This window comes from Rhineura floridana, chromosome 4 (assembly GCF_030035675.1).
Source record: "Rhineura floridana isolate rRhiFlo1 chromosome 4, rRhiFlo1.hap2, whole genome shotgun sequence".
In the NCBI taxonomy this organism is placed as follows: Eukaryota; Metazoa; Chordata; class Lepidosauria; order Squamata; family Rhineuridae; genus Rhineura; species Rhineura floridana.
In genome coordinates, this window is record NC_084483.1 from 39,761,256 (window position 1) to 39,781,318 (window position 20,063).

At 40.8% G+C, this 20,063-nt stretch overlaps 2 protein-coding genes across 8 annotated transcripts in view; one reads left to right on the forward strand and one right to left on the reverse strand.

Annotated features, from left to right (window-relative positions):
* TRAPPC12 (trafficking protein particle complex subunit 12) overlaps nucleotides 1-8,623 on the reverse strand; it is a 69,722-nt gene extending 61,099 nt beyond the window's left edge. The window contains exons 1-5 of one of the 7 annotated variants that reach the window (XM_061622857.1): nucleotides 8,411-8,623; nucleotides 7,673-7,738; nucleotides 6,898-7,017; nucleotides 4,071-5,280; nucleotides 1,298-1,414 (exon numbers count right to left, since the gene is read on the reverse strand). In XM_061622857.1, the coding sequence (XP_061478841.1) occupies nucleotides 1,298-1,414; nucleotides 4,071-5,273 (1,320 nt within the window). In that variant the 5' untranslated portion in view covers nucleotides 5,274-5,280; nucleotides 6,898-7,017; nucleotides 7,673-7,738; nucleotides 8,411-8,623. Of the gene's footprint in view, nucleotides 1-1,297; nucleotides 1,415-4,070; nucleotides 5,281-6,897; nucleotides 7,018-7,672; nucleotides 7,739-8,401 lie in introns of all 7 variants that reach the window. The other 6 variants (XM_061622858.1, XM_061622855.1, XM_061622856.1 and 3 more) reach the window with 6 other exon arrangements.
* Nucleotides 8,549-20,063, forward strand: part of EIPR1 (EARP complex and GARP complex interacting protein 1) — an 87,756-nt gene continuing 76,241 nt past the window's right edge. Inside the window, exons 1-2 of the mRNA XM_061622862.1 lie at nucleotides 8,549-8,862; nucleotides 16,767-16,850. Coding sequence (XP_061478846.1) covers nucleotides 8,821-8,862; nucleotides 16,767-16,850 — 126 coding nt within the window. The 5' untranslated portion in view covers nucleotides 8,549-8,820. The remainder of the gene's footprint in view (nucleotides 8,863-16,766; nucleotides 16,851-20,063) is intronic.

Below are 20,063 nucleotides of genomic sequence, written 5' to 3' on the forward strand. Positions count from 1 at the left end.
TAACTTCCCTTAAAAAGGGTTTTAAAAATGTTTGCTCTTTTAAGACAGAAGGATTGCACAGATGGATTATTAATTTCAAATACAACTAAACACTCTACACACTAACATAAACAAATGATTCATTATATAGGCTTGAAGTGCAACACATCCACGATAGTTTCTTGAGACAAAGGCAATGTTATTCCTAAATCACTGGCACCCAGATGCTAAGCAAGCGTTGTGAGTACAAAAAGTTAGTAGTCTTTCCCAGAGCTTGGAAAAGTTACTTTTTTGAACTACAACTCCCATCAGCCCAATCCAATGGCCATGCTGTCTGGGGCTGATGGGAGTTGCAGTTTAAAAAAGTAACTTTTCCAAGCTCTGGTCTTTCCTCCTCTGAGATTAAGGTAGAAAACTGAATTTCCGAGGAACAGATAGTTTCAGGTTCACCTTTGACCTATACTTAAAAGGATAAAGTAGTAGGTGATGTGAAAGACCTCAGCCGGAGACCCTGGAAAGTACTGCTAGTCAGAGTTGACACTAAGCTAGACAGACAAATAATCTTCCTACTGAACCCATTGCCCCACATACATTTTTGGCATCACATGCTCTCCATTTTCTATTGTTGTATGCTTGTGGAAAATGACAACCGAATGGTAGAGGCTGATGTACAGGTAGCAAAGCCTTTGCCTCTCAGTCAACTCTTGAATGTAGATGGGGAAGCCACTAGCACACTAAGGAGGTGCAACAGTTTTGCCTTGCATACTCCTCAGTCACAGGCTGGAACTCAGGCAGCCCTGGTTTAGAAGCATGTAGTGGCAGAAGTATATTCTAAGGACATTGGGTACTGTGCATCAAGCTGGAGGAAGGAGCAACAGCACCAAAACAGAAATGTAAGAGAAAAACTACTGATGCTATCAGAGAGGGCCTGAACAAAAGTACTGAAATAGGGCTCCGGGCCACGTAAAGATAGTTAGGATGTAGCTGCTGAGTTTTGGAATTCTGTCAGCTCTATGTTGGCAGAGCTGAAAATGAAAGACACTGGGTTGGTTCCAGAGTTCCCATGAGCAGAACACCACTCACAAGATGCTCATGGTTGAGGAAAAGGGGAGAGGAACAATTTTCTCCAACTCCTCTTAGGAGGACACTTTGGAAAATCATGGGAGGCGATGCTGGTGGCTCTAGGGGGAAGGTGAAAATTGCCTCCCTCTCTTTTGCCAGCAAGAACCTCCACTGGATTGAGAAATAAGAACTTCCACTCTTGGCTATTCTAGAGGAGAAGCCTTGCATCCATTATGCACCAAGAAACATTACTTACTATCAGTTGCTTCAAACCCACAAAAGACTGTTCTACAGAGTTGGCATTTAGAACTTGTCTTTTCGCTGCAGCCTGTTCACCAAGGAAGCGAAGCATTAAGTCTTTTACTGCATCACCCTAATTGGGGAAAAATACAAAGTGTTTTTGACTGAAAGTTTCTATTAGCCATTTTTTAAACACCACACACACACACGCGTCTTGCACTGACACAGTGCTTACATACTTGAGAGTTTTCAATATACAAGGTGTTTTTTATATTTCTCTTATGTTTTGAACTATCCTGCACAACAGTGGCCTTGAGTCTGAGAACACTGTACTGCTTTCTGTGTTCAGAAAGGAAATTATTTAAAATCAGTATAGTGAAGATAGCTAAACTCCTGTTGTATGGAAAGAAGGCTACTTAGCACCTCCTTATTCTCAAAAGAAGCTGTATGCCACATTTTAAGATGTGTACTAAAGTCACTTATTTCTGTGGGTTATTGTAGCTTCAATCAGATTAGTCTGATTTCACTGAAGGAAGTAGATGAAATACCTGGAGAAGTCTGGCCAGCTACATGCCTGCATCACCCTTACCCTTAGTGGCTACTTACAACTAGTCAGAACTCACAGAATGGTGTTCAATGCATCTTTTGGAGCAGGATATGTTCTCCATCCCATAAGGAACACAGCAGGAAGACGCTTAAAAAATTAGAAGCCATCCCTAGACGCTGTTACTTCAGCAGGTCCCTAATGTGCCTTTCATGAGCAAAGAACTGGGGTGGGTAGTGGCCAAATAGCTCCAGGAGTTCTTGGATGAAGATGACTGCCTAGATCCATTTCAGTCTGGTCTGGGGACAGAAACTTCCTTGGTTGCCCCACTGATGAGACATGCTGGGAGAAAGACTGGAGAAGCATGACTGTTGATTCTCCTGGCCCTTTCAGTGGCATTTGATGCCATCTCTCATAGTGCCTTCCTGGAATGCCTCTATGTATTGGGAACCGGAGGTACCATTTTGAATGGTTCCAACTCTTGCTTTGAAAGATGATAGGAGGCACTTGCTCTGGTCGTGAGATTCCACAGGCTTATATGTTCTGCCCCATGCTATTTAACATCTACATGAAATCGCTGGGTGGGGAAGTTATCCAGAGTTATGGGGTTCTATTTCTCCTTTATATCTCATTCAGGTGTAACAAGGGCTTTCTGTCTGGAATCAGTGATAAACTGACTGAGGGTGAACAACCTAAATATAGACAAGACAGATATGATGATCAGGTGGGTGAGGAACTGTCTGCCCTAGATCAGGTCACACTCCCTACCTGAAGGACAGGTTCGCAAGGTGGGGGTACTCCTGGTACCTCAGAATGCTTCCTACCCACCACCAACCCCAAGTTCAATGAGTTTACCAGCTGTGCTCACTGCTGAAGGTTCGAGATCTGACCAGGTTCATTCAAGCCTTGCTTACTTCCATTTAAGACTATTGTAACACACATGGGGTTGCCCTTGAAGATGATTTGGAAACCATAGCTGGCAAAGAATACTGCTGCCTAATTAAGATGAGCATAAGACAGTATGATCATATTGCATCTAAGAATCTGCATTAGTTAGTTAATTAGTTAGTTAGTCATTCAAGGTGTTGGTTTTGACCGTGAAATGGCCCAGGTCCCAATTAGATCAGGGAGCATTTTCTTTGAGAACTGAGATCTACTGAGGATGGCCTGCTGTGTGCTTGACAGGAAGGAGTATCAACCAAGAGTAGGGCCTTTTCAGATGTAGCTCTAGAACTCTGGTGCCCTTGACTGGGAGTCCCTCTGTCTTCCTCTCATAGTATTTTTCAAAGGTGAGTGAAACAAATTGACTCTTGTTTTTTCTGTTTTATATGGACCGGCTTTACAATGCTTTCTTGTTTTCACATCGATTTTAATTCTTTATTGTAAACTGCTTTGAGAACCTTTTTTTCTTTTAGCTGAATAGCAATATATAAGTGTTGCAAATAAAACATAAATGAATTCATGAGGGAGCAGAATCTTGTTAAACAAGTTCCAGTATCCAAATAAGAGCGCCAGATGAAGCAACAGACTATATGAACTGTTGCCTTAAGGTATTTCTAGACTGCTCATTTTTCATATGATCTGCTATTGAAATCTGTGCAAGAAATGGTAAGGCCTTATGGGGGTTGGACTCAACGGCCTTATAAGCCCCTTCCAACTCTACGATTGTATGATTCTAGGCCCTTACTATGTCCCATGTTTTGTCATTATTAAGTGCTCCACTCTCATTTTTTTTAATACAAAAGCTGTTCCATATTAAAGAGGTGCCAACGTTTCTATTAATGATCTGAACAGAGATCTCCCATGGTTGTTTCTTCCCTCTACCAGATCACAATGTTTTTCTGTTCTGAATGTATGCTACTGTATGATTCACTCATTCATTAAACTTCTTTCAGCAGAAACTCAATCTGGCTGCCATCTTGAGACTGATCTCACTCCCCCTTCCTCTTTTATTATTTTAACTGAGTTATGATTGGGTGCAACTGCATAAGAACTGAAGTGAAAAGCAACCAAAAACTGGCCTGGATGCACACCCCAGTAGAGGTGAATACAGACCTCAAACTATGTAAAGGACTGTTTCATCAAGGACACTTTGAAATCGCTAGAAATAGGAGGCAACTGTAAATTTATGCGAATTAAAGAACTGTCATTGTTAACAATAACTGACCAGACCTAGGCCTGTTTAGCTGGCCTAGCTTAAGAGCCACAGTATTGCAAGTAGTAAGAAGCAACAGAAGACTCTTACCTGAATGTTGTCAAATTTTAACCCAGGCATTGTGAGATTCTCTTTGTCTATGAAAACATTACTATACTGCTGTGTAGCCACTGAAATCAGCACATTCCTAGTTCCATCACTAGGAAGCCAAGCATCATTTCTTCTGTCCATCTCACTCATATTCAGCACAGATATAAAAGGATCATCGCCACCTTGAAAAACTGCTTGGATCTGGGAAAACGGCTTTGGAGACTGTGAAATTTCTGGAGAAGAGGCAGATCTCCCAGCCTCAGCTCTTTCATTGTTAACACAGTACTTATGATCGGCAGAATCGTGGAACTCCCCAGCTGTTACAAGAGAAGACATTTGCTCTGGTACGGATGAGCTTGCATTGGGGTTACTTACAGAAATAAAAGAGGATGTGGTAAATGAATCAAAAAAATCAGAAGCCAGAGTATTAGTATTAATTGCTTCACCAAAAAACTTGCTTAGGCTTGGACTAGGTTGAACCACCTGCGGATGCATTTTTACTGGAGTCTCGCTTATACCACCTAAGCTAGGTGATTTCACCATTTGTAGCTCAAAACCATCATGCAGGAACTGCTGCTGGCCATTCATGTGACTTCCCTGGCTGAAAATAGTACATACAGGAATAGGCTCAGAGTTGACAGACAATTTGCTGGCTAATGGTGAGGGTATCTTCTCCTCAAATTTGCATTCATCAATTCCATTTGATGCAGCATTAAGCAGTTCGCCACTTTCCACTTTCAGTTCATCTTTTGCTGGTTCCTGAATCAACTCTTCTTTTAAAGGGGATTGGTCATCAATTCCACTATCAGGAACAACTTTAGTAACACCTTCAAGTTCAGTTTTAATCTCATTAGTAATTGCTTCTTTCTCCATCCCATCTTCTACTACATGGATGTCTTTTGCTTCAAGTTGCTTTACAATTTCCTGCAGACAACCAAGATCACCAGCATCATCTTCGCTATTATTTGGAGAATCTGATATCATAACACTCTCCATCATGTGCTCATTAAGTTTATCTATAAAGTTACTAGAATCTTCTGAGACGGTCTCATTTTCTTCAGACTCAAACTCATCTCCACCAAGATCAATTGTTTCCTCATGAAAGATAAGTTCTTCATGAGGTGGCTGCTGGATAGGGCACTTGCCTTCCACTGCATTTGCATTGCTTATCTTGGCACCCTCAACATCACCTTCGTTTTCCATAGTCACTCTGGATAGAAATACAAGTAAATGCAATTGCTACTGACGAATTCTGATACTCAGAAGACTTGTATGCGTAAAGCTATAAATCTGTTTCTATAAATCTATGCCCAGTACTTCAAATGCACAACACCTTGCTAACAGTATCTTGCTAAAAACAGAAGAAGGTCATTCTACAGTATGAAGGTGATGAACATAATTAAATACATCTACTGGAGACCTTAGCATTGCCCCCTTGCAAACCATGATGCACAAATAGGGAAACAGTCTCAGGAACACATACCACCTCTCCTTTTCCCCCTCTCTGCTCTTAACTGGGGTTTAAATATGTTTCTGAAGTGGATTTGCACACCTTGCTTAAGATGGAATCTAATTACTGTTATCCATGCTGGAGATATATACTAAACTATAGCTAAACCATAGATAAAAGAGAGAACAATTTGTGATATATAGAAAACATTTCCCAATATCACGCAGATGTCTATTTCACAGAAGAAAATTAGCTGTTCTCCAGTTTCAACATGATCTATCCTATGAATGGAGAAAAATCCTACTCTACTATAGAATTAAGAAATGAAAACAAGCAAATAGACCCATAAAGAAAAGAAATTTGTTAATATTTATACAGCATCCAAAGCGTGCAGTTAATTTTATAGTCATTTTAGCATAATAAAAATGATTTGGGCCCAGTCATCTACTTATTTCCTTCCTATTAATGCTGCTTCTGCTTTTCCATCAACTTCTATCCATCAGCATAGACACCGAACAATGGTTCTACCCCTTCTTCTAACTGAAAAGTCTATTCATTCTCAGATGCCAGAAGTGAAAACTAAAACACTAAATGTGCACATAGCAGGTTCAGGGCTACTGTGCTTAACACAGCATAGCACTGAGCCAAACACACAAGCATCTTAGTTTTACCCCTTTTTGGTCTAAAAAGGAAAGTGCAGCAGATACAGTTGGCATAGTTGTGAGTAGTTTGCCAAGAAGTAGCTTGCCAGGGGGCAGCCCTCCCCAGACAACCCAACTAAATCACCCCAGTATCTCCTTACCCTCGCATTCCCAGTTTTCTCATAGCTATTACTACATGTGTTTAGCTTCATACATGGGGCTGCTGCTGGGCAGCTAAGGCTACTAACATTGTGCCAAGAAGCAGGATCACCAGGGAGGAGTTACAGAAGTCTGGCAAGGGTGTGTGGGTGGACTGCTGCTCACTCAAGTGAAATCTCTATGATCACTTTGTTTCCTTGAATACTAAGAAGGTATAAAGCTACTTTATATCAAGTCAAACTATTGGCCCATTGAGCCCTATGCTAAAATTAGAAGCAACTCTCCAAGGATTCAGACATATTTTTCCTATCCGAGATCCATTTAAATTTATTGAAAATTAGCCTTTAGACCACAGGGATTAAACATGGGACCTTTTGCATATAAAACGTGTGCTCTGCCACTAGGTTATGGTCCATCTCTAGATGGCCTCAAACAAGAAATCAGCCAGTGATTATTTCTTGGGCCTGCTATCATCCTTGTTCCTAGAGTCTATTTTCTCCTTGAATGTGGAGGCACGCGTGCCAATAGAGCAACATCACTGAACTCAAGGAGTTCCCTGGCTGAATGTGCATGCAACCTGATAGTAGCACTTGCTGATCCCTCACAGATCTGGCTTCACATGGACAAAATGCAGAGATCTTTCTGCTGGTTGCCTTTGAAAGTTGCCTCTATGGAATTGGTTCACAGAGGGATCTGCCTGCAGGATAGATGGAAAAAACAAAGAGGGCTCAAGACTTGGGAAGCATCTTTTCTCCCCCACAGAATTGATCACAGTCTCCACTTATAATCCACATTTTATAGCTTAGCAACAACTACCTAATAGCCAAATAATGAAGTTATGGGTTCAAGTTACACCATTACCAGTTTGCAGTATTTAACAGATGTTGTAAAAACAACAACATATAAGTAACTTTGAAGCTGCTCAGTGGGCTTAGGTTTCAGCAGACTAGATAATGGATGCAAGGCAGATAAAATACAAATGGGGGGGCAGGGTGGGAGCTGGCTAGCCCCAATCTGGGAAATGTGGTTTTTATGTCAGCACTAACATCTGTTTCTCTCAGCCACCCCCCCCCCCAAAAAAATCAGCAAGACCTCTGTGGGAAAAAGTTGAAATTCAGTTTAAAAAATAAATAAATAAAAGGACAAAGACTCTGATGAGCATCTTAAACAAGACATTTGTTTAAATAAGTTATGTAAAGATTAGTTCCTCCTCATCAATGTGGTAACAATTTCCATAAGGTGAGAGCAGGAAACACAGCATTATACTGGCAGACTGACATAAAACAAGAGACACAGATTAGTTTGTCTTTACACTATTTTCACTGTAAGAGCACATGAAAATGTAGACATACCTTTAATCTCTGCTTTGGCAAGTCTCAATTTCCTTGGGTCACCCAAGATCCACCTCTGTGTCCCATCTGTAAAACAGGAGCAATAATTATTTTTCCAATAATTTTTCACTAATTACAGTTAGGAAACCAAGTGAACTGAGGGCTCCAGATCACTCTGCATCATCCATGTAGAAATATCACAATACTATTCAGAGTATTTCACTTTGGACCAACTAGTAGACACAAGAAATACCAAAACCTCCCACAGGTTTGCTTAGGCCTAGTTCCCACAAAGAGCAGATGAAACAGTACACCTGTTTCTCTATGTACCACTTCAGATTACATTTATGTGCGTTTATGAGTTTTACATGATTTGGATGCTGCTTTGAAAAGAACACACTATCTTTGTACATAGAGAAGATACCAGGGAGGATTCTAGATTAGACTTTTCCCTGACACGCTAGCTTTCTATATGCAGGGCTTTCATTTAGAGAGAGAGGAAGAGTGTAAATAACAGTATTAATTTCTGTAAGACCACTCCCGCCTCCGCTTGCAGACTGAAGTGGAAAGCCACCTAGGCTTTTAAGAGCCACCGCAACAGGGATGCGGGTGTTTTTTTCGGGGTGCTATTGGAAGACAGGCGGTTCCCTCTACTATCTAAAGAGGACAAGCATGTACAATCCAAGCCTCCAAAGACAGGAAAGAAAGCCAAGGTAAAGGACATTCTCTCCACCCTCCCATGCCTCTCACCTCACCTACTTCCACTGACAGCAAGCAAGGGCGATACCTCCAAGACGCTGCAGTGAAAATGGAAAAGAGGAAGGGTAGAATGAAAAGGAAGAACAGTCTAGTGCGCCTGCGCAAATAGGTTCACTTTCCCATCGCCCCGACGTCGTCGTCGTCGTCGTTGTCGTTGTCGCCGCCTCCTCCTCCTTTGCGTAAATGTAACCTCTCATGCGCATCTCATTTTTTTTGTTCCGGAAGTGGAGAAAAGACGGAAGCCGAAGTGGGACCTGAGAGATTTGTTGTTTGTTTCGCTTTCTCATACACATATTTGAATGGGAAGGAGAAGCGCACGAATCTCGGCAGGGCTCCCTATCGTGGTGACGGTGCGTGTAGGAGCGGTTGCGCCGAATCGTTGAGTATAGAGAGCAACAGTTGGTGCAGCCATGGAGGATGATGCTCCCGTGATTTATGGACTGGAGTTCCAGGTAATAGGAGAGGAGGTTTTTGGTTGAGTTTTTTTAAGAGAGATGAAGGTATTACTATGCTTCTTTTCCATGATTATGCTGAAGGCGGCTCATAGAGACAGTAAATAAAACGTCAGAGTACAGATATTGAGAAAATATGTGGTTTCGTGTATATGCTGGAACCATTAAACACACTTCATAAATAACATGCTTGAAGTTTCAGCAGGCTTTGAATGGGTTTCTTGAAACCCACCCCTTTGGTGGCAGGGTGGAGGTGAAACCCAGTGACAACTGATGACCCAATATAAAAATAAAGGAACACAATTGGTGTTAGGTAACAATAATGGGACATGCTGATCTTGTGCAGCCTTCCCTAACCTGGTGCCCCCCCCCGATGTTTTGGACTACAGTTCCCATTATCTCTGACTATTGGCCATACTGGCTGGGGCTTATGGGAATTGTAATCCAAAATGTTGGGATAGCACCAGGTTGGGGAAGGCTGACCATGTGTGTTTCAGACTCCCACTTGAATTTCTATGCACCAATGTTGAATTTGATTTCATACCTTTGCCTTTCACTGTGATTTAAATTGATAAAACTTATTTTATTTATTTTATTTTGAGCATAGTATCAAGACTGCAGGGGAGAGGCGGCAATGGTGTTAACATTCTTTTGTTCACGTATGTTACTTTTCAGAAAGTTCTTTTCATGCTTACGATAGTAAGCACATGTGTAGAGTCTTCAGATTACAAATATGGTATTATTATTAGCCGCCCTTCACCATGAGATCCCAGGGTGAGCTATAACAATTTTAAAATACAATATCAAAATAGTTAAAACAGATTACAATGAAGAGAATAGAGTGGCTCCTGAAATATATGTCTCAGGTGCCAATGGCCAGGTAAGGAGGTGCATCTTCAACACACAACAAAAACTACATAATAAAGGTGCCAGATGTGCCTCTGTGGGGAAGGGATTCCACAGCTTAGGGGATGCCACAAATAATGCCCTTCCTGAATTGCCACTCCAACTTCTGAGGGCAGCGAAGCTATCAAGACATTGGTACCCTTGGCTAATCTTTGCATCCGCAAAGAGCTGTAGGGAAGGATATCTGAGGATTAAATCCCCAAAATACAGTTTGTTGTACAACCTCCCCTGCCCTGCCAGGTTGATAAATTTTATTGTTCTCATATTACAGATGGAACACTGATTCTGACACAGTTGTGGCTTGCCAAAAGAAGCTTAGTGATTGTATAGCACATTCTAGGTTTTAACTGGGAACTTTCCTTAGCTGCTGCACCACACTGGCTTAATGTGGGGTTCTACTCCAATTAATTTTTTTTATAACAACATATATCACAAATCTTTAGTGCTACAAAGAGGCCCCTGCAACAGCTAGCAAAACATTTAAAAACATCAACTCGACAGAAACTGGACTTCCGGGAAGGGTGACTTAGCCTGTGCCTGCTCTTGAGACGGGCTCCTGCCTCAAAAGAAGCTTATTCAGATATATCAGTCAGATTTTTTCTTTTTTTGACTGATTAAACTTCTCCCGGGTAGGGAGAAACGAAGAGATTAACCTCAAAGCCTATTTTTGTTGGGACGACCAGATCTCATTAATTTATGGGACGAGGTCCAGCCGACGAAGGTGGGACGGATTTTTAACAACAAGCTCTATCTGGAAAAGCGAACGTTCATCTTATCTTCTAAGAGAGAACGCACTAACAGGCAAGCACCCTTCTTTCTATATTTTTCTTTTACTTGACTTAAATTGTTGCTGTTTAAAAGAGATTTGCCAGACTGATCGGTTTTTGACATCTCACTGGGGAGCCATAACTTCTCTCTGCTACTCACTAATTAATAGCTTATCTCTGTTTTTGTTGCAAAAAGCTGTCCTGGATTTGCATTCTAAAGATATACACAGAAGAGGGATTTCTATTCCAGATTTTTATTTTGAAGAATATTATATTGTCTGAGACTACTCTCTTTTTGGTCTATTTTATTTTGACGAATCTGTTTTCTGACGACCGCCATTAATTGTTTCGATCCTGGGAACTGCATTTTGTTTACTTTAGCATGGAGAGATAAGGCTGTCTGCTCTGTTTATACTGTGATGTCACCAAGTTTGGAGTATTAACCCAATTGTTGCTGAAATAAGAAGTGGTTTTCCTATATTTTTCTTTTAAAATGGCAATTAAGAAAGTGGCTGAGAAGCTGGAAATAACTATGTTTCAGAAAATAATGGATGAGATTGAGATAACGAAACAAAACCTGCGACAGGGTTGTAAGGAGCTGAAAATTGAATTGAGTAAAATGAAGCAGGAGATTAAAGATATAGGGGTCCCTGTGAGAGAGGTGACCCTGGAAGGGGTCCCTGTGAGAGAGGAGACCCCGGAGATTGGAACAAACGTGGAACAGGAAAAAGATTTGGAGTCTATGGACTTTAGAAACAAAATTTATTGTTTGGAGACACAGGAGACTGGAACAGGGGTCCCTGTGAGAGAGGAGACCCTGGAGACTGGAACAGGAGAGAGGAGATCCCGGAGATTGGAACAAACGTGGAACAGGAACAAGATTTGGAGTCTATGGACTTTAGAAATAAAATCTATTGTTTGGAACTCAATGTTATCTCTGAAGAAATTAATGAAGATTCTAGAGATAAAGTTATCAATGGCATGGATAATCTTCTGGACTGGAATGATGTGATGGAGCCCAATATAGAGAAAATCTATGGAATTAACTGCAGCCATGTGACAATGGAAAAACTTTCAAGAGATGACCCAGTGTATTTTGAAAAAAAGAACAGAGATATGATTTTACAGCAGTATTTCAGCAACCTATTCAGAATGGATGGCAAGAAAATATTTGGGATAGAGGTAATTCCCATCAGACTCTTACTATATGACTATGGCTTTGACAGCAAGATTATTATGGAATACTGATAATGGAAGATTGGATACTGAAATTACTGGACTTAACAAGACTACTGAAGATGGAAGATGGAAAATGGAACTAATAGGGATAATAGAACAATGGCTACTGAAATTACTGAACCTAACAGATTCTGATGTGATGGATTAATTGAAATGTTTATTTTGACTATGGTTATGACAACAAGATTATCATAATTAGTAATGAGATGGATTAATCGATATGCTTATCTGGAAAAAAAAATTGATAGATATATTTCTTAAAGAATTGAAACCTCTCTTTGACTTTTTGTGGAAAGAATAAAGTAATGTTTATGAGATTTGATGATTAAGTAAGATAACTACTGGAGGAAAGTGATTTTATAATATGACTTAAGAGACAGGATTGTTATATATTATAGACTTATAACTGATTTGATCTTTGACAAATGGGAAGTCAATATTTTACTCTTTATTTTTTATTTTTGTTTTTTTTTTCTTTTTTTCTTTTTGTTTAACTATTTTTGATTTTGTTTTTTGTCTTTGAATGTTTTATGATTTTGTCTTGTATGTTTTATGAAAATCTGAATAAAAATTATTGAAAAAAAAAAAAAAAAACATCAACTCATAATTAAACAATAAATCAAATAGCATACCAGATAACAACTTACACCCAAAATACAGAAAATCATTGGAGGGAAGCAGCACACCTAAACAATTCTTCTTTCTAAACATGACAAGTGAAGAGGATGGTCATCTGATTTTAGAATTGGGCTTATGGTTGCCAGCATATTTACACATCCATGCTCTCTTTCCATCTTAATAGCAGTTGGCTAGCAGGTGGTAATGCATATCTCTGTGCTGTGAGAAGCATCACTTGCTGATTTCTGCATCTCAAGCTTCTGTTAAAGATATAGAAGTAGGTTTGGCCTTTTTCTGATCAGTTGGCAATTCTGATTGAGATCTACAGGGTTCCAGGACAAAAGTCAAGAAGATTTGTTCACATGCAATTAAATGTGCACAAAACTGTTATAAAAATGATTGATTTCAAATTATTTTGTGCAGGGTTGAAGAACTGGATGGTGTCAGGTGACCAATTTGTCCTTTGTAGTATGGTTTGCCACCCTGCAAAAGTAAATCTAAGCCATGTGAGGGTTGAAGTTACTGCCTATTAGCTGATAGGTGGTGACTCAGTCGCACAGCTGATCCAGCGGACTTGCTCTCAACACCAGTTGGCTGATCATTGGTGGCAGCAAGCCCTCCTTGGCAGTGTGCAATCTGGAGTGCACTTTAAGGCTCCCACTTTTGCATTGGCAGCTACATCTCTTTCTGCCACACAACTGATGTCTCATATGATTGTGGGAATGAGGCAGGTGGACATAGCTTGGGAAAAATAGCCTTGCGGGCCAGATTGGGACCTGTGCCAGGCCTAATCAGCCCCACAGGCTAGAGATTCCCCACCTCTGGTTTAGTGCATGCTCCTTCACACTCCATGTGTAGCACCTACACGTGGAGGAACTAGATAAAGCTCAATAAAGCCCTGTTCTTTTCTCTTCCCCATGGATATCTGAGCAGGAAGCATGCTAGAAAACTGAGACAATGGAGGGGAGGTCTGTGTTCGCCTTCTCAATTCCCCATCCAGACCTTCATACCTTGCAAGTTACTCTACTGTAAGTTAATGACTGTGGTGCATTCTGCATGGGGCTTTTGAAGACTGTTCGGAAACTGCAGTTAGCTTACAATGTAGTTGCTAGATAGCAAACTGACTGTGTTCACACATGAGATTGTTTTCACATGACACTAAACCTTGATTTAACATTATGAGGGCAAGCATGTGCAATCGGAGCCGCTCCCCTCTCCTCTGGTGCATCAGTGAGGAAGAGATGAGAAGTTTCCTTTTCTCTTTTAGGTTAAACTCAGTTCAGACACAATGCTAAGCTTGGCATGTTTTAGTAAACCGTAGTTAAAACTAACTATAATAATAATAATACATTTTATTTTTCAGCCGCCTATCTGTCCGGGTTAGGGACACTGTAGGCGACGAACAACAATAATAAAAACAATACATATAGATCAACATAATCAAATTTTAAGCTAAAACCACAGTTTGTCAGCATTCAAGACACGCTGCTGAGCTGCGTTTAGTTAAAAATGGAAGTGAACGTTTCCAGCCTCCACCTGATGGCCATGTTGGGGAGAGGGGATTGCGAGGCCCAAGGCTTGTCTTTACAGTGGCATGGCTTAGCAATGCATGCAAATGAGACCATTGAGATTGTGCGCTGTGAGCCGTATCAGTTGCTTTGGCTCCCAGTCTCTTTCTTGACCAAGTTCAAAGTACCAATTTTGATCGTCATGGTTTATTTATTTATTTATTTATTCAATATATTAGTTGCTTGTGGTATTAAAGAGTCTCTAAGCCACTTACAAAATTTAAAAAACATGGAGCATAACATGAAATCACAAAAAAGAACAATGTAGTAACATCCATGCAAAATCCATAGGACAGACCCAGTTAAATAGCAGGAAGAGAAAAAACTTTGGCAGCAAAATGATCATAATCTGTCAAACCCTTTGGAGAAGAGAGGTGGTTTTATCTGGCCCAGAAAAGTTGCTAATGATGGTGCCAGGCAGACCAGTCTGGAGAGAGCATTCCGCAGATAGCCCCAACTGAAAAAGCCATGATTCTTGCCATCCTGCAAACCGCCCTCAGACAGGGCACCCAGAGGAGGGCCTGAAATGAAGATCTAAGGGTCTGAGTAGGTTTATATGGGGAGAGGAGTTCTGAAATATACTGGGGTCCTGAGCCATAGAGAGCTTTATAGGTTAAACCCAGCACTTTGAATTGAGCTCGTTCATGTACAGACAGCCAGTATAGCTGTGCCAAAATCAGTGTTATATGATCAGTTTGCCTCAAGCCTGTCAGTAACTAGGCAACCTCATTAAGAAGATAAGAAGAGCCTGCTGGATCAGGCCAGTGGCCCATCTAGGCCAGCAGCCTGTTCTCACAGTGGCCAACCAGCTGCCTGAGGGAAGCCCGCAAGCAGGACCCGAGTGCAAGAACACTTTCCCCTCCTGAGGCTTCCGGCAACTGGTTTTCAGAAGCATGCTGCCTCTGACTAGGGTGGCAGAGCACAGCCATCATGGCTAGTAGCCATTGATAGCCCTTTCCTCCATGAATTTTTCTAATTGTCTTTTAAAGCCATCCAAGCTGGTGGCCATTACTGCATCTTGTGGGAGCAAATTCCATAGTTTAACTATGCGCTGAGTAAAGAAGTACTTCCTTTTGTCTGTCCTGAATCTTCCCACATTCAGCTTCTTTGAATGTCCACGAGTCCTAGTATTATGAGAGATAGCTGCAGTTTCTGAACAGTCTTCAAAGGTGGCCCATGTAATCCAATCTTACATTACAATAATCCAGTCTTGAGGTTACAGAGTAAAGATTACTGCAGGTTGTCTGTATCCAGACACAGAAGTAGTTGGGCCACCAGCCTAAGCTGATGGAACATGTTCTACACCACTGTGGTCACCCATGCCTGAGATGATAGCTGTGGATCTTGGAAGACTCCTAAATTGTAGACCTTATTCTTTTAGAGGGAGTGTGACTCCATCTAGATAGAATAGGCTGCACTCCACTGAGCCCAGTTTAAACAGAATATTTGAAGGCCTGCCTGTCTTCATAAACTATACTTTCCCGTACTTTAAAATCTTCAATAGAGGGCCTTCTGTGACTGCCCCTGCCATCTGAGACACAGTGGGTGGCTACCAGGGTGAGTGCCTTCTCAGTGGTGGCACCCAAATTATGTAGTGCCATCCTCAGAAAGGCTTGCCTGTCTCCCAAGTAATTAACGTTTTGCTTCCAGACAAAGAGCTTTTTATTTCCCCAAGCATGATGGTCATCTTATGAGTTGTGTTACGGTTTTATACTGCTTGAGTTTTACTGCTGTGGAAAGTTAGTAGAGTTTATGGTTTAAGGTAGGCATGGGAAACCAGTGTCTCTCCAGATGTTGCTGGACTCTCATCATCCCTGACCTTGGCCATGCTGGCCGGAGGGACTGATGGGAGTTGGGTGTCCATCAGCATCTAGAATGCTATCTGTTTCCCACCCCAGATCTAGATATCCAGAATGTCCACATGTCTAAAGTGGTTTAAAGGGATCTTTGATTTAAAGGGGTAGGTTGATTTAATGAATAAACATGGAAGGACCTAGAAATTATCTTTGTTAGTTTTATGCATACATATAATGAAAGTGCCTACCTTTTTTGTATTAGTTGCTATGAGGGTCAAACGATTTTTGAAGTAAAAACATACAAGTGTCTTGAATTAAAATTGTTTTGTGTGCTTTCAGTCCTGTGACAGTCCTGTAGACTATGGATTCTGGAAATCTTGGGTTTGACCAGACTAAATTAATTGTGCTTAGGTTCCATTGAAATCAGTAGACCTTGTGTTAGTCATAACTAACTTTGTGTTTTGATTTCAATGGAACCCTTGTATGGCTAACTTAGTTTGGATCCAATCCCTAATGTTTTGCTGGAACTCATAAGAAAAGATTAGAGAACACGTTCAAAAGCCACTGTGCTATATGTGAGGATCTTTTCTTGTCCTGGAAATAAGTTTAAAATGCGTAATATGGTGTGGTCTGGAGGTCTCCCCTGTTGTTTTTTCTGAAAAAAATTCTACTCTGAATGTTTGTGCAGTAGCTCCTGCATTTTATGCATATTTTCCATGGATGAGATAGTTCTCTAAAATTAAATTTGGAAATGTATCTAACGCTAGAAGCAGGGCAGTTTTACTTATGGGCCTGTCGCACTTCTGTACCAAACATGCTTTTGGGGTGTAAGGAGAATATAAATCCATGTAACAAAGAACTTGCTTTCTTAAAAAAAAAAGTCAAAATACAGATGGACTAAATGTCAAAAACACTGTTCTTGGTAACTGATGTCCTGTATGTTCCAAGATAATAAAATGTGTTGGATATGATTGTATTTTTATCATTCTCCCCTTTCCCCCACCCCTTAGGCACGAGCTTTAACACCCCAGACCGCAGAAACAGATGCAATACGGTTTCTGGTTGGAACGCAGTCTCTTAAATATGATAATCAGGTAAATTTGTATAAAAGCTGTATGAAAATAGAATCGGAAATGTTTCTAAAGACTTCAGTGGGATAATGATTTTTCCTTGCCAAATTGAATTTTTAAATGTAGTGTCATTTCAAAAAAATCAGGGGTGATCGCAAACTGTATTTGGTTGTAAAATTCTGTGTTACCAATTGAGCTGGGAGGTGGGAGGAGTGAAATCCTATTCATGCTAATGGCAAATAATTAGCTAAAGAAGGGTCTCTGGAGCAGAGGAATATATATGGTTACTTAGATTTAGTAATCTGTCCTTATATCCATGAGAATGGGAAACTCCAGGGAGAACTCTCAAAGGGACCACAGTCTCCTACTTGAACTCAGTGTTGCTCACTTTTGAGTAGGCTTGTATAGAATCACACTGTAAAAAGACTTCTAATAGAGCTTAAAAGGTGGTAACTCCACATTGTCCACACTGGGATATGAGGATGGATCAAGGGAAGGGTAAGTCTAAGTAAAGTTAGGAGGAGCAAGGTGGTTAACTGATGATGAAATTATTTCACCCTCAAAATCTCAACCAAGCATATTCAGAATCAAGAGTTGTTAGGAGACCCCTATTCCCCTCATAGAGCCACAGTTCTCAAGAGTTCTGTGAGAAGAGGGACTGACTATTAAACCACTCTGGCAATTGTAGCTCTGTGAGGGAACAGGGGTCTCCTAACAACTCTTAGAAGCCTTCACAAACTACACTTCTCAGGATTCTTTGGAGGGAAGCCATGACTGTGTAAAGTTAAATAAATGAATGTGTGTGAATGTGACCCTAGTCTCCTATCAGTTCATTGTGCCAGATGACGTCGATTGGTCTCTGTTGCTGTCTGCAAACCTGAGTAGTTTTCTTCTTTGGATGATGGGTCTGTAGCCAGTGTGTTTTTTAAAGTTCTTAAAGTCTCTCCTTTTCACATCTGTCCGCTTTGATTTGGTGGCACTGGTATTGGCAACATGTTCAAGAAGCCATGTACTGTCCAAGCACAGGATTGCCCTTACGGGCAAAGTCCTGTTTGGTTCTGGTACGTTTCCAGGACTGGGAGGAAGCTTCCAGAAGTAGTTGGTACTGTCTCCACGGTGTCGGATCTGAGAAGTATGGTTTTCCAGACAGTAAAACGGGGTATCCCAATGAATTCTTTTGACTATGCTTCATACAGTAACCATACAGAGGCAATGCACTGATGACCCACAGCTGTGGGTCAGTGTCACCCCATTGCGTGATGTCTCCCACGTGGGAAAGCGCCTTCCCCCAAACGTAACAGCTTTTCTCTACTTTTTCTTCCTGAGCCATTTATCATAGCTGGCTGGTATCCTGCTTCTGATGTGGAATTCTAGTGTGTTGTAGTTTTGCAAAAGAACCCACTAACAGAGAACAGCGATATTTCCTTTGCACCAAGTAAAAAAAAAAAAGGGGGGGGGGAAGGATAGACAGATAATGTGTGTTGTACTTGTGCAGATTGAATAAAGTTACATACATTTATGTAGCTTAGGGTAATGTGACATTTTGAGTAATGTTAAAAATCTTACTGTATTGGTGAACACCCTTTCATGCCTTTGTCAAATACAGTTTTATATTTCAAAGAAGCTATTCAGAAAAACGACTTTCCATTTTGAAATTGTTTATAGTGTGGCTTTGAGATCCATTCTGCCATAGAGTGGTATCTAGTGTTATACATCCTTGGGTAGACTTGTCAATGGCTCTGTTCTGAGGATAACTGACACTGGATATCACCCATAGAGTCTAATACCCACAACACACTTTCATTACCTCAGTCTGCTGAAGGTTTTTGTAAAAAGTATTAGTTATTGTATGACACACTGAACACCTTGTTCAACACTAGATTGTCTCTGGTATTGCTTCAACCTTTTTTGCACTTCTGTTATTTTCTTACCTGAAACAAGGTCATACAATGAAAGCAAAGGGAGTCATTTTAATCCTTTTGTTGTTGTTATGTGCCTTCAAGTCAGTTACGACTTATAGCGACCCTATGAATCAGCGACCTCCAATAGCATCTGTCATGAACCACCCTGTTCAGATCTTGTAAGTTCAGGTCTGTGGCTTCCTTTATGGAATCAATCCATCTCTTCTTTGGCCTTCCTCTTTTTCTACTCCCTTCTGTTTTTCCCAGCATTATTGTCTTTTCTAGTGAATCATGTCTTCTCATGATGTGTCCAAAGTATGATAACCTCAGTTTCCTCATTTTATCTTCTAATGATAGTTCTGGTTTAATTTGTTCTAACACCCAATGATTTGTCTTTTTTGCAGTCTATGGTATGCGCAAAGCTCTCCTCCAACACCACATTTCAAATGAGTGGATTTTTCTTTTACCCACTTTTTTCACTGTCCAACTTTCACATCCATACATAGAGAATGGGAATACCATGGTCTGAATGATCCTGACTTTAATGTTCAGTGATACATCTTTACATTTGAGGACCTTTTCTAGTTCTCTCATAGCTGCCCTCCCCACTCCTAGCCTTCTTCTGATTTCTTGACTATCATCTCCCTTTTGGTTAATCCTTAATTTTAATCCTTAAACTGGTTTTTTTAAGTTTCTTTACTATGTTATGCTAAAATCTGTAGTTATTATTTGAGAAGGAAAACTACAGGCAAAATTTGAGGAGGAAAACTACAGGCAAAATCATACATGTATAAATCATACATATATAAATATAGAATGTATTTTTGGTGGGGGGCAGAATCAGGCTGTTCTGCTCACTGTTAGGCATAGTAATAGTTAATGTGTTGGACTATGACCTGGGAGACCAGGATTTGAATCCCTACTTAGCCGTGGAGCTCACTGGGTGACCTTGGGCCAGTCACTGTCTTTCAGCCTAACCTATTTTACAGGGTTGTTGTGAGGATGAAATAAACGGGGGAAACAATGCACACCACTTTGAGTTCCTTGGAGGAAAGGTGGGATAGAAATGTACTATAGCACAGCCTTTCCCAACCTTTGGGTCCTCAGATGTTGCTGGACTACAATTCCCATCATCCCTAGCCAGTATAGTCAATAGTCAGGAATTATGGGAAATGTAGTCCAGCTACATCTTGGGACCTAAAGGTTGAAAAAGGCGGTATTAGTATATTTCCCCCCCTATAAGCAGAAAATGTTGCTGGAGGTATGATGCCAGGGCCTCAACTGGAACCCCAGTGTTAGCTTCTCCCACAATGCCCTATAGCAAGTTGTAGTTGCC